This window comes from Ovis canadensis, chromosome 3 (genome assembly GCF_042477335.2).
Source record: "Ovis canadensis isolate MfBH-ARS-UI-01 breed Bighorn chromosome 3, ARS-UI_OviCan_v2, whole genome shotgun sequence".
In the NCBI taxonomy this organism is placed as follows: Eukaryota; Metazoa; Chordata; class Mammalia; order Artiodactyla; family Bovidae; genus Ovis; species Ovis canadensis.
The window spans coordinates 96,552,896-96,566,985 of NC_091247.1; the positions used below are offsets into that span (position 1 = coordinate 96,552,896).

Below are 14,090 nucleotides of genomic sequence, written 5' to 3' on the forward strand. Positions count from 1 at the left end.
GTGGGGACGTTTTCCCACCAGCGCAAGGTGGGATGGAGGTCCCAGAAGCAGGGGTGCGTCACCTCTCCCAGCGCTTATTACTTTGCCTGGGTCTCAGTGTAGGACTCTCCTGCGGAAAAGACGAAGGGTCGGGACCCTATTAACAAATGGCCTCAGGGTGGGGAAAGAGGAGAGGCAGAACGTCCTCTGGCAGAACGTGGGACGCTGTCACTCTGGCACCAGTCTGTCAGTCTGGCACAAAGTCTGCCAGGCGGTGGCAGATCAAACCCCGAGTGGAGTTCTGGAACTAAGGCAGCCCCTGAAGTGAAGTGACGTGAAAGTCACTTAGTTGTGTCCAGCTCTTTGAGACCCCATGGACTATACAGTCCATGGAATTCTCCAGGCCAGAATACTGGAGTGGGGTAGCCTTTCCATTCCCTGGGGGATCTTCCCAACCCAGGAATAAAATCGGGGCCTCCCGCATTGCAGGCGGATTCTTTACCAGCTGAGCTACCAGGGAAGCCCAAGAACACTGGAGTTGGTAGCCTATTCCTTCACCAGCGGATCTTCCCGACCCAGGAATCAAACCTGTGTCTCCTGCATTGCAGGCGGATTCTTTACCAGTTGAGCTACCAGGGAAGCCCCGAGGCAGGGGCTAGAGGAGGGGTTGGCAGCTGTCAGAGTCCAGTGCCCTTCCCCTCACCCAGCGTTTCTGGAGCAGAAAGCTGACAAGCACCAGATCTGAAGGCTGGCTGGATGCCTGGGTCTACATCCTGACTTACGGGTTCTTTTGTAAAACGGACATAACCCTATCACCTACCTTATAGGGTTGCTATGAGAGTTAAAGGAAACATCGGGATTAAAGCCCTCGGCACAGTGCAAAGCATGGAATCTTCGCAATAATCAGGAGGTTTTGCTCCCGGCGCCAGGACTGAGGAGTGCTGTGGAGAAGGCAATGGCAACCCACTCCAGTACTCTTGCCTGGAAAATCCCATGGGTGGAGGAGCCTGGTAGGCTGCAGTCTATGGGGTCGCTAGGAGTCGGACGTGACTGAGGGACTTCACTTTCACTTTCATGCATTGGAGGAGGAAATGGCAACCCACTCCAGTGTTCTTGCCTGGAGAATCCCTGGGACAGGGGAGCCTGGTGGGCTGCCGTCTCTGGGGTCGCACAGAGTCGGAGACGACTGAAGCGACTTAGCAGCAGCAGCAGCAGCAGCAGCGGAGAAGGCAATGGCAACCCACTCCAGTACTCTTGCCTGGAAAATCCCATGGACGGAGGAGCCTGGTAGGCTGCAGTCCATGGGGTCTCTAAGAGTCGGATACGACTGAGCGTCTTCACTTTCACTTTTCACTTTCATGCATTGGAGAAGGAAATGGCAACCCACTCCAGTATTCTTGCCTGGAGAATCCCAAGGACAGGGGAGCCTGGTGGGCTGCCGTCTATGGGGTCGCACAGAGTCGGACACGACTTAAGCGACTTAGCAGCAGCAGCAGCAAAGTCTGGACTTTATTCTCAACAGTTGGGGAAGGTGGGCGTCTGGACTGTGAGCCGGAAAGGGCGCGCATCGACACGTTCCCTCCTACCCCGGAACCCAGACAGGGCGCGGGGGCGCGGAGGTCAGCGCCGCAGAGCCCTGGAGGCAGCCTTGCCTTCAATCGTCCACCTGTATCTCCTCGTCAGAAAGGTGGAGCTCAGAGTCAGGCCTGGCGGGGCCAGGGCCGAGGCCTGGGGCGCCGTCCGGCAGCGCCAGGCGGCACTGGGCTTCTGGGGACAGCGAGCGCAGCGAGGCCAGGTCGGCGCGCATCTCCTCCACGTCGCGCTTGAGCTTGGCGCGCCGGTTCTGGAACCACGTGACGACCTGCGCGTTGGCCAAGCCGAGCCGAGCCGCCAGCCCGTCGCGCTCGGACGGCGCCAGGTACTTCTGGAAGACGAAGCGCCGCTCCAGCTCCAGCACCTGCTGCGCGGTGAATGCCGTGCGTGACTTCCGCCGTCTGCGGCCAGCCCGGCCGGAGCCCAGCGCGCCCGGGGCCGCGCGGCCTGCGGGGACAGGGTGGGGGTCAGCTTCCTAGCCTGGGGGAATCAGGCTTCGGTCCGCGAGGACAAGCGGGCGTGGGGTCAAGCCAGAGATGGGGGAGGTTTGGTGCGGAGCCAGAAGGCGAACCGGAGCCAGAGCCGCGGACCCTTCCCGAACTTTCCGAGTGGCGACGGTGGTGTTTCAGCCCGGGGGGTGGGGCGCAAAGTGGAGCTGGCCTCCAGGGTACCCTTGGGAGGCAGAAGGATGAGGGCATCTCGCGGGGTCGGGGGACTACGAGGAAGGCGGGACAAGCCAGAGGAGAAAGGGCGCACCGTCTGGAGTACGGGGCGGGGACTCTGAGGCCTTCCGGAGCTCCTGCTGAACGGACTTGCAGGTCCAGGCCGGCACCAGTGGCGGGGGCCGACCATGGTCAGAGTAGGGACAGCCAGCTGGCATGGTGAGTGTTAACAGAACCCTGATCTTGCCCTGTTTTAAACTCGTGGGTGTCGGGCACTCTCGGCTTATTCGTTTTGGATGACACAAGCACTCCCTCCTCAAGCCCAAAATGGGAAGAGTGGGGTACAAAGGGCGAGGAAAAGCAGAGTCCAGAGTCCCGCGGCCCTTGCGGCTCTAGGGCCCCTCTGCTCCTTGAGCCCTCTCGAGAAGAGAGCGGCTTGGAGCGGAGCTTGGTCACCCGGCGAGACCCAAACTTCACCTCCCAGCACTGTCTGTGCGGTCCTAACCCTAGCTCGCTCATTTACAGCCTCCAGGCCAGCCCTTTTGTCTCCTCTCCGGCCTGTCTCTATCGCGATTGCTCCTCCTACAGCGAACGGACCCAAGGGTCGCTCAGTTCTCGACAGTCTGGCCCTTTCCCTCCGGCGCTGGCGGCCTCCAGGAGCGGCAGCGGAGCCTGGGAACTAACGGCGGGGAGGGGAGGAGAGGAAGAGGCAAACCCTGGCACGTGGGCCGCGGGCAGGGGGCAGGTTAGGGTAGCGGCCAGGGTGAACGAAGGTTCGAGACCAGGAACCTGGAGGAGAGGAATGGGGAGAAGGCCAAGTCACAGTGTGCGACCTCGCCGGAGCTATACCTTCAGAGGGCTGCGGTGTGTGCCCGTCAAGTCCGCGGAAAGTTTTACTAGTCAGCTCCTCCAGCGCGCACAGCGGCGACGTGGGACCCTGGTTCGACTCTGGAGGCTGCGACACAGAGGGCCTTCGGGGAATCATGCACGGGCCTAGGATATCTGCGATGCTGAAGGATGTCCGGGGTGTCCGGGGCTCGGATCCCGAGCTCATGGCCAGCGGGGCTGTGGCGGTCCAGCCGCCCGCCGCGCTCGAATCCGCAGCTGCCTGGGCCCCTGCGCGGCTCCCGATCTGGGCCCCCCGCCTCGGACCCGCCCCCCGCGCTGGGCCAGAGCCTGTGTGCCCCTCCTCCTGCGCCCCCACCCCCCACCCCAGGTCCGCGGTGGGTCTGGAGCTGGTAGACGTCCCGGCAGCGGTATTTCTACAGGGTGGGGAGGTGCGGAGAGAAACCGGCGGAACCACCCGCCAGGCCGGGCCGCAGGGCTACTCTGCGCTGCCAGACGCGGCCCAGTGCACACTCGGGCTGGGCCCGTCCTGGGCGGCCCCCAGATTCTGTGTACCGCAGACTCCCCGCCTAGCCGCAGCTCTGGCTCATAAAGTCGTCGGCAATAAAATTGCCTTCCCTGGCCCCAACGGCTGGGGATTTGCGAAATTTCAAGGAGGAAGAGCAGAGCTGACAGTGGCAGGGTCCCCAGCCTCACCTAGTAAGAACCTCTGTCTCCTGACCTGGCCCCCTCGTCCCGCCCCACCCCTGCGGAACGCTCTTAAAGAGGTCCTGCGGCTGGAAGTTATTAGCGCGGCGCTGGGGGCTGGGGGACTGGAGACTTGGAAGGACCGCCAGGCAGGGCGACTGTAACCGGGGATTCTGGGGATGCCACGGGGAAGCAAGCGCAGGTGAGTGGATTCTGCAGGCTCTCTGGCCGAATCCAAGGCCGTGCTGCCACGGCTCGGAGGCCCCGAGGAAGTCTAAACACACGGAGAACCGGCCGGAGACCTGGATCTCAGGAAAGAGAACACAGCAAACCAGAGCTGCTGTTACTGCTCAGGAGGCCAGTAAAGACTGGCCTCCACTGAGGGCCTCCTGATTAGTCTTTCCATCTATCAGTCGAACTGTCTGTCTTTGACTTCCTATTAAGCTCCTATAGTTGAAGTATGGGTCCTTCAGCCTGGAGAGGCCCAGAAACCACCCAGCATCTACAACAGTGGGAACCACCCACTGCCCGGGAGCGTCAGGGCCACTCGCTGTAGAAGAGTAACCTCAAGTGCAGACTTCACCTACCTAACCAGATTTGGAGACAGAACCCCTACAAACCCAACTGCAAATTCTGAGACCGGGGATATCTTTTTCTATTTTATCTGTGTCCCGTCTTCCTTCTCTCCCACACTTATTCTAGTTCTGGGCTCCCACCACGTCCTTCCACTATAGGAAGAAGGCAGCTCTGGGACAGCACTGCTCACCAGTGAAGGTTCAGCAGGGCAAGGATTTTGTTCACAGCTCACATCACAGAGGCAGAGAAGCCCCACCACTCCTGAGGAACTCACCATTCCTGGGGAATGTGGGGTTTTCTTCAAACAGTGCCATGAAGTCCCTCCTGGTCACCTTCTCTGCAGACTCCCTCCCACTATTTGCACAGTGATCCTCTGAGTCCACCTGTCTGCTCTGGGGCAAGTGGAGCCTGAAGATGGGGTGCACCAAACAGAGCTTGGGAGAGCCAAGACACCTGGATAAAGATTCCTTGACAAGGACAGGAAGGCACTTTGATAATGGGGTCAGGGAACCTCATGTAACCTGAGGCATTGACCTAGTCCACCTCCAGCAAAGGTGGAGAAACACAGGGTCTTACTGATAAAGGACTCCCTCCTATGACACTCCCTATCCCCTAAGACACACCCAGATACTCACATAGCACCTTCGCGGCAGCCTAAGCAACAAGCTCAGCCCAGTGGGCCCACTGTTGGGTCAGAGAGCAGACAATGGAAAGCTGAGAGGCCTCAGGACCTTGTTAACTGATTATTAATGGTGGCAGGTGGCAGAGAGGCAGGAGGCCTCAGCCCTCTGAACCATGCTGGTGGTTTCACTTAGTCTGCAATGAAAGAAGGTCTTTCTAGGGAGGCTACAGGAAGTGCCTAGCTCGTGTCCTGCCACCAAAAAGACACTCTGACCTTCACTTGTGCATCTTCCATGTAGCTTTTATGTCATCTCTTCTGCTCTTAGTTACTCTTGTGTGTTCTTGTGGAGCGCTCCTGAAGGGCCTTTGCTTTCCTGCCCTTCTGTCTCTCAACCTTGTCCAGGCTTACAGATGGGGTTGGACAATGGGCTTGGGCAATCCCCAGATGTAGGTGTGGGGGGAGGAGAGGGAAGGAGAGACTAGTCAAGGAAGAGGTTGCTGACAGCAGAGCCCAGCTAAGGTCATCCCAGCAGCCAGGGATTTGTCCAGACAATTGTGGGGCCTCAGGAGGGGACTTTTCCCAGCAAAGCCCCTGGAACCTGAGCTGGGGAGAAACCAGATCCTCTGAGGGGTGTAGGAGGAGGGGGAATGATTAATGAGGGAGATTAGGAGATTAAACCTGGGTTGAGGAGGGGGTGCTCAGCTGTCTCCTAGGCTTCCCCCAAGCCCAGCTTGACAGTGGTGCTGTGCTCCAGCGCACCTCTCCCCGCCATGCCTCCCACCTTCACGGCCCAAGCCTCTCTGCCCTGGGTCCTTCTGGAAGGACTTGAGCCTACATTCCTGCCCGCCACTCCCCTTCTTCGATGGATTCTCCCCATTGTCCCTTCAGAGGACATCTGGGGGTCCTCTGGTCCCTCACTTGGTAGAGATCCCCTCTTTCTCACTTAAGGATGCCTTCTCACACACACACACCACCTTCTTTCAGAATTCCCTTTCCCTGTCACCCCCATCTTATTTCTCATTCCCTGACACTGCATCTCTGACTCGCCTTTGTCCACTTCACCCTCTCATCTTGCAGATGCCTCTACCAAGGCCTATGCCAGATGTACCCCTCTTTTTGCCATCCAGAAGTGAAAGTGAAGTCGCTCAGTCGTGTCCAACTCTTTGCGACTCCGTGGACTGTAGCCCACCAAGCTCCTCCGTCCATGGGATTCTCCAGGCAAGAATACTGGAGTGGGTTGCCATTTCCTTCTCCATATCGGCTCAATAAATGGTCTTCAGGCCCCTGGATTTCCCACTGCACACATTTCTCTGAGTTCTGTGAGTGAGGGGGACGGGGGAACGGGGATCCTCAGAATAACTTCCTAGGGGTGGTGGATGACTGAGAAGGACAGCCCAAAGAGGTGTGTTTCTCCTCACCATCCCCCCATCTTAGAGAAAACCTGTTAACCAGGGTGAGAGGGCCATGGGTGTTTAAGTGAAGAGACTCCAGACAGAAGAGCTGGGCCCGGAAGTCCTTCCATCTCAGACAACTCTGGGATGGTTTTCTCTTTCAGAAAATGTTAATGCAGAGTGACCCGATTCAGACATAAATCTTCATTTCCTTACTTCCAAGACCCTGGGTCTGTGAGTTCTTAGGCTCTTTACACCGCCTCACAAAATGCTTTGTGCAATTGCTGCCAACTCAGGGGGTCTGCAGGCTGGGGTGGGGGAGCAGTGGGATGCTCACCACTCCCACCACACCCCAACACTGGCATACCCCTTGAGGCGCATTGTTCCAGGGAAGTCCCTTTTCCCTGTCTCCTCACCGTCGCTCACCTCCAAGTCCTGGGAGAGGGACCAGCCTGAGAGGGACCTTTCCTCCTCTGTGCCAAAGAGGAGAGCAAGTCTCAGTGCCCAGGTGAATGTGGACCACAAAAAGAGCTTGGTGAGAAAGGGCATCAGGAGCAGGGGCAAGCTTGGCCCTGCAGGTGAGGACTGACATTTCCAACCTGGCACCCCATGAGGTCTGGGGCACCTGGGAGCATACTGGGGCAGCCCTGCAGCTACTTCTCTGAGCAGGCATGTGTGTTCTAGGCCACCGAACCCAAGAGCACCGCGGGCTTGACTTGCCCACCCCGGCACAGATAGAGACCCAAGTGACTCCAAGGGGCAGGATCTGTGTGGAGCAGGCTGGGGAGGGAAGTAATGGACCCATAGCTAGAGAATGGCGTGGTACCTGCAGATGGCCGGCATTAGCCGGCTGCCACTGCTGCTGACAAAAAGAAGGCTCTGCTGAGCTGGGGGTCAGGCATGAGCCATGCCACCCCAGATCCAGGCCTGAGCGCCTTCTGGGGCTTCTTGGCTGCAAGTCATGTGTCATCAAAGGCCTCATCCTAAGGCTTGGTCCTCAGGTCTCCCCCAGAGTTATCTTCTGACTGAGCCTGCTAGACATCAAGCTGCCGCCAAGCCCCAACTGGACTACTGTGCCAGAAAAAGTCCCCAGGGGTATTTCCACTCTCCTTACCTCCAACACCCCACCCCACCTGCCTTGGAAATGCCATTTCACACACAAATGCCTTGAGAACAATCTGAGTACTGTGGCTTGAGTGGGCCTGGGAATACCCAGGGCTTAAATTCAGGGAGAAGAAAATAGGGAACCCTGGGATAGATATAATTAATCAGAATTCTCGAGATACATGCTGGTGTCGAGGCAGGCCAAAGACACTGGAAGAAGGCCTGATTCTGATTGAAGAAAGGTTTTCCGGAGGAGGTGAATTTACGCTTTCAAGAACAGCTGTGGGCAGGGAATGGGGGATACAAATCAGGCATGAGGCCTGAAGCGTGAGAGGTTCAGGAATCCTGCATATGGTACCAGGAGGGAATTGTGCCTCAGTGTCTACCCTGGGCCCTGTTGCCTGCCCAGTTCATACCAGGGCTCTGCCTTGCCATCTGCAGTCTCTCCCACAGGCCTTTTTTTGGCCTACAGGCTTCATCCATGGGGAGCAAAGCCCCGGCCTACTGTGTCCTGGGAGAGAGCTCAGGGTTTTTGCCCCCGGAGCGTCTGGCTCCTCTGGCCAGTTAAGGGTCTTTCACTGTCCCCTTTCCCAAGTCCTCTGCCACCCAGTCTCCATCCAGGGAAGCTCAGGCACCTTCAGCCCTCACAAGCTACGCTCAGTGACCCCCTTGAACTCATACTGTCAAACTTTGGCCAACGCCAGATTTGGGCTTTAACATCAGGTTCTGGCAACATCAATGCTGCCTGCACCATTCAGCTTGTCCCAGATCCCACAGCAGCCCATTAGCTTCTTACAGGAGGAATGCCTTGCTTTGGCCTCCAGTTCCCTCCTTTGTAGCAATCAGCCTACAAGGAATGATTGCTAAACTACTCAAGAGAGTTCTCACCCTGCTGCTTCCCTCTTGTTCCTAAAAGGTGCCCTTTCTGGGAACCAGTTCCCTTCCCTCAACCACCCTCTCCACACCCTGGCTTCACCTAGCCCAGGCACCTGAATCTCACATGGACAGCCAGGTTTCCAATTGTGACAATCCCCAGTGTGTTCTTGCATCCCAATTTGTTTTTTTTTAAGGCTCCTCCCATGGTGCAATTCTTTGTATTTTCTTTAAAATATCACTCTTCTTCAATCCTGCAGTGGCCACTGTCAGACCCTAGCCCCATTCTCACCACTACTGAATCAGGACACCTGGTGCACTCGGGTCTGCTTTACACGTGGTAACATTCAAGGACAGCGAGAGCGCCCCTTCCCTCCACCGAAAGAGGAAGGTATGAGTGACCTGGTTCACTCGGCTCACGTTCTGAGTTTTACATATGTAGGGTCCTCTACGGCTGTCCTTTGGTAACTCACTGAGGGAACACCAACACAGAAAGGCCCTCCTTTTCGATGAAACTCAAGAAGACTTCTCAACAGGGAAGCAGGACACAGGACAAAGCAGGAGTGTGTGGCAGAACGAAAAAGGGCAAGGAGAGATGCTTTTTTCAAGTTTTTATTTCAAAAAATAAAGCCGAAGTTAATTTCACATAAATATCTGGGGAGGGGAGGGGACAAGGATGGGTGGGGGCTTGGCCCCTACCTCCTCTTCTCTTTCACACTGTATTGCAAAAGCAAAGGGGATGGCTAAGGAAAAAACAAGGGGAAGAAGTAGTCAGTGGGAACGTTCTTACCCAGAAGGGCCCCCAGCCCACCTCTGCCCTGGGGACTGCCTTGGCACTGCCTTACTTTGCCGAACCAGTGGGACAGCCATATCTGCTTCATGGTCATGTGATCAGGGAGAACTTCATTGTCAAAAAGGAGCTGCACCTAGGAAGGAGACAGGGGCAAAGTTTCAGAAACTATCTTCTTGCCCAGGTCAAGAACTACCCAAGTCTACCGTTGGCTCTGTTCCTCCTTTCTTACCCCTTTCCGCCCCCTCAAAAAAATCTACATGGGGATACTCACATGCTGGGGGTTTAGCATCAAGCGATGACACAGGACCCTCCGGAGATGACGAACTTCAGCTCTAACAGAACACCGGACATATTTGTTCTGGGGGTTTGTGGGGGGCGGGAGGGACAGGAAGAAGACAAGATGTGTGAGGCAAGGGTCATGGAGTGCTGAGTCTCCTTAGAGAGGCCCTCCCCTCAGCCCTTCTTACCTGCAGGATGCTTTTATTCTTGTCTTTGCCAGAACTGGGGGGAAACAGACACAGGTTAGGGAGCCCTGGCTTTTCCCCTGCCCCCCACCCAGAACTAGGATATATTCTCTTGAATGGAAGACACTCCCTTACTGCTCGCCTTCTCCCTAGGCCCCTCCCTGGCTCTGGGTCACTGTCATTGTCACTTCAGATAGCCCATGACCTATCCTTCACCTCAGCCGCTCCAGGCATAGGCTCAGCTGCTCATCATAGCGATAGTAGTGGGCTTTTGAGTGGTCGAAGCTGCTGAAGGGGAGGCCAAGGTTGCTCAGGGCTGGCTCTGAGAAAGACAGAGTAACAAGGAAAGTGGCACATGTTCCACACTCCATTTTCCCCAGGTGGCAAATCTGGGCAGGAGGAATGCTCTGGGGGCTTTACCTTACCCTCCTGCTACCAAGCAACATACCTTCCCCACTGGGCTGGGTGACCCGGTCTAAGCCTCGGGACTGGTAGAATTCTCGGATTCGTTTCTCTTCACCTAGAAGAGGGTAGTATGGGAAGTAAAATATAAGCCCTCTCTCATTCTTTGTTCCTCAAGCTGTCAACCTCTTTACCAAAGCCCTTGCCACCTCAAGCTGCCCCCCAGCAACAGTGCTCTAGAGGCCCCTCAAAGTCCAGTTGGTTACTCACTGTCTTGCAAGCCTGGCACTAGCTTGTACACGATGTCCTGCATGACCCGGTCCAGTTTAAGGTTGAGCAGTGGTTGTGTTTCATGGATCTTGATGTTACACATGGGGCAGTACTTGCTGGTTTGGAGGTACTTCACAATACAACTCTTGCAGACTGTCAGAAGAGAAAGGCAGACTCTCAAGCCCTCTGAAAACTGGGTTTATGGGTTGGCTGGGTTTCCTGGGTGGCTAGGGCAAGCAGCCTAGAGGCTGACGGCCAGCTTAGTGGGATATAGGGCTTGGAAAACACAGCCAGGGTTCTGGGCACTCACACGTATGAAGACACTCTGTTATGGTGGTGGCATCCACGAAGTAGCCTGCGCACAGGCAGCAGACGATGTGCTCGTTCAAGTCTTTGATCTTTACTCGTACTTCCTCCTGCGGACACACCCTCCGTCAACGATCATTTCCCCAACCCCAACCCCTGTGCCTTCACGATCTGGAAGTCGCCACCCGGCGCCGTCAGCTGATTAGCTCCCAGGGGGCTGACACTCCCCCTCCACCCAGCAGAGGGCTCTGTGCACAGCAGGGGTTCTCTCTAGCCTGACTCACCCGACCTTCCTTTCCCAGGGGAGCCTACAAAACGTCAGCGGCGCAATGCGCAGGCGTCCTAGCCCAGAGTTTGGCAGCCCAATCGCAATCGCGCAGGCGCACTGGGCACCCTGTCTCTGCGCAGGCGCACTGGGCGCCCGGCCAGCCACCGCCCGTCCTCTAGCCGGCCCCAGTTCTCACTGCTAGCCGATCGCAGTGGTAACCCTGCCGCCCCTTCACCTCGTTCCGTAGTGGGTCCATCTTGTACACTGACTGGAGCTGGTTCCGAAGCCTCATCGCGATCGCAATCTGGCCCCCCTGAGGAGACGCCATCTTAAAGGCTGATCTCGGCCTGCTACTTCCGGTGCCGCCTGCGGGGCGGGACTTGTCGCCCCGCAACGAAGGCTTAGGTCTTTTCGGATTCGCTGACCCTCTGTAAGGCCCCGCCCATGTCCCTTCTCCCCGTGTGCTCACCTGAGCCCCATTGGCCCCTCCCCCTCCTCAATGTGTAATTAGGGAGTCCAGGGGGTTCGTGGGAAGGGGTCCTGTCTCCTCGACCTCCTGTAGTAATCGTCATAGTAGACCCTACATGATCTCGGGACTGACTTTTGGAGCCTGCAAAAGACTGCCGCCTTCTATCCCAAAGGCCCGGCGGTCTCCGCCCGCCACCACTCAGGGTTGTCGATCTCCTGTGGCGACGTCCCTGATAAAAGAAACCCCTCCGCGTCCCCTGCTTGTGTCCTACTACGCGCCCGCATTACGGAGCTTCATCCCGGTGGAAGGCCTTGTCCCCCCTCCACAACGGAGGTTTCTTGGAGCTCTGCGGAATCTTGTAGAGGGTGGCGGGGAAGGAGGGACCCCAGGGACTTGGTAGTGATCGTGCCCACCCCCATCACTCCCTCCTGCCGCCGAGGTTGGGGGGGCAGGCCCTGGTTAATGATGATGATTCAATCATCGGCGCCTGCGGAGGCCTGGGACAGACTAATGCAGAGCAGATGCCCAAGGAGGAGGGGAGGACGGCTAGGACACTACCACACATGGACACGCTGAGGCAGCGAGCTCCCGCGATGGCATAGATCCAGTCCCGCACTTGGGGAGGATGCAGGGGCACTGGACCTGGTACACCGACGTCCCTAGGTACTTTCTAAAAAGTGGGATTCAAAATCCATCGAAAACAAGGATAAGATTACTGTGGAGTATTAACATCACGTACAGTTGGATAATCAAGAAGCGAGAGATACCAGCGGAGACGGGGGAAAAACTTTCTGGAGGAAGTGGGTCTTTGTGTGGGCACAATTGGAGATTGGGAGTAGGGGAAAGAAGTGTGGTGGAAATAGAAAAGAAAGGCACAGTGGAGAGGGACCTGAAAGAGGGTAAGGTGTAGATTTGAGAGCAATGATAGAGAAGAATGAGAAGCAGCAGAACCTTATGGAGTTGGGACTTCAGTGTGAAAGCAATAGGGGAAAAAAAAAAAAAAACTTTTCTGAAGAAAGGGGGTTATCCGATGAAAGAAACATATTCATTTATCTTCAGAGTGGATTAGAGGCAAGGAGTTATAAGTGATTTTTAAAAATAACTACTTGCTATAGCCACTGCTTACTTCCCTGTTCCAAGATGCCATTATCTCTTCTCTGGGTGACTGCAGTGGCTTCTTGCCTGCTTTCTTGCTTCTACTTTTACCCTCTTTAGCCTAGTCTAAACATAGCAGCTCACAGTGATTCTGGTAAAACATGAATTAAAATCCAAAAGGATACATAGAAAATTTTTTTGAGTTGACAGATGCTTATTATCTGGATTGTGTTGATGGTTTCATGGGTGTACACATATATCAGTGTATCAAATTGCACATTTTATGTACAGTTTATTGTATGTCAGTTTTGCCTTGAAGTTGTTTCAAATGTAAAAATCAGGTGTCTTTTCTGTTTAAAACAATCCAGTCATTTTCCAATTAGAATAAAAGCCTTCAAGACTGCGTGGTCTCTCACAGTCTCTCAGTCTCTCCAGACACACAGGACCTCCCACTGTTTGTTCCACAAGTACACCAGTATATACTCTCATTGTGTCCCCAACTTGAAATGCTCAGATATCCAAATGGCCCTTTTCTTCCTTTAGGTCTTTACTCCATGAGGCCTTCTGTGATCAATCTAGATAAATCATCATCTCCTACTCTTATACTTTGCCCCCCTTCCTTGCTTTATTTTTCTTCTTAGCATTTCTGAGTATATGGTATACATTTTCTTTTTCAACCGCCTCCCCCACTGGAATGTAAGCTGTTCAGTGGTAGGACTTTTGTTGTTGGAGAAGGCAATGGCACCCCACTCCAGTACTCTTGCCTGGAAAATCCCATGGACAGAGGAGCCTGGTAGGCTGCAGTCCATGGGGTCACAAAGAGTCAGACACAACTGAGCGACTTCACTTTCACTTACAACTATATTTCCAGTGCCAGGTACACAGTAGCTAGTACGTAGTACCAAGCACATAGTACCTTCAATCAAAATTTTGTGGACGAACACATGAATATGGGGGGTGGTGATGATGGCCTATATTAGGCTTTTATTAAGAATATATTTTTACTGTGCTGCGTCTTCATGGCTGCACAGGCTTTTCTCTAGTTGTGGTGAGTGGGGCTACTCTCTGGTTGCAGAGTGTGGTGGCTTCTCTTGTTGCAGGAGATGGGCTCTAAGGCATGCACAGGCTCCGCAGTTGTGGGTCCTGGACCCTCCAGCACAGGCTCAATAGTAGTGGCATGCAGGCTTAGCTAGAGAGTGGCTCCGGAGTGTGGGGTCTTCCTGAACCAGAGATTGAACCCGTGTCTCCTGCATTGGCAGGCAGATTCTTTACCACTGAGCCACCAGGGAAGCCTGGCCTATATTAGGTTTTATCTGTGGAAATGGAAAGGAAGGGCTGTGCATGAAACATTTCAAAGAATAATAGGAGGAAGTGAATACGGAGCTTCGGGGGAAGCATTTCCTCCAGCTTGTTGGCTTAAGGTGGCTAGAGCAAAAGCAGGTAGAGCTGGCCAGAAGACTAGAATGGTGGGATGGAACACAGCAAGGGTCGCAACCAGGGACTGAGGTCACAGAGTTTTCTGGGTAGATGTATTAGATGGAACTATTGGAAAGGATGAAAACTGAGCAGATGTAGATATGAGTAAAGCTGAAGTCTGAGCTCTGAATGCTCACAGTCTTCAGTGGAAGAAGAAAAGTCAGTGGAGGAAAAAGATAAGCTGCAACTGTGAATGTCCAAGGATGTAGAATAA

At 55.0% G+C, this 14,090-nt stretch overlaps 2 protein-coding genes and 1 long non-coding RNA gene across 3 annotated transcripts; 1 reads left to right on the forward strand and 2 right to left on the reverse strand.

The window, feature by feature from the left end:
* Nucleotides 1-1,450: 1,450 nt before the first annotated feature.
* Nucleotides 1,451-3,817, reverse strand: LBX2 (ladybird homeobox 2). Its single transcript, XM_069580542.1, has 2 exons — nt 3,084-3,817; nt 1,451-2,019 (listed from the first exon to the last, which is right to left on the reverse strand). The coding sequence occupies exons 1-2, from the start codon at nt 3,286-3,288 to the stop codon at nt 1,634-1,636; spliced, it is 591 nt and encodes a 196-aa protein (XP_069436643.1). The 5' UTR covers nt 3,289-3,817; the 3' UTR covers nt 1,451-1,633.
* LOC138435635 (uncharacterized) lies at nt 1,741-6,266 on the forward strand. Its single transcript, XR_011255158.1, has 2 exons — nt 1,741-2,453; nt 6,043-6,266. It is a non-coding gene; the product is annotated as an uncharacterized lncRNA (long non-coding RNA).
* A 2,663-nt stretch (nt 6,267-8,929) lies between these two features.
* Nucleotides 8,930-11,537, reverse strand: PCGF1 (polycomb group ring finger 1). The gene is made up of 9 exons (XM_069580543.1): nt 11,072-11,537; nt 10,573-10,678; nt 10,263-10,415; nt 10,039-10,110; nt 9,807-9,912; nt 9,594-9,627; nt 9,398-9,484; nt 9,179-9,259; nt 8,930-9,076 (listed from the first exon to the last, which is right to left on the reverse strand). The coding sequence occupies exons 1-9, from the start codon at nt 11,162-11,164 to the stop codon at nt 9,029-9,031; spliced, it is 780 nt and encodes a 259-aa protein (XP_069436644.1). The 5' UTR covers nt 11,165-11,537; the 3' UTR covers nt 8,930-9,028.
* Between the last annotated feature and the right edge of the window lie 2,553 nt (nt 11,538-14,090).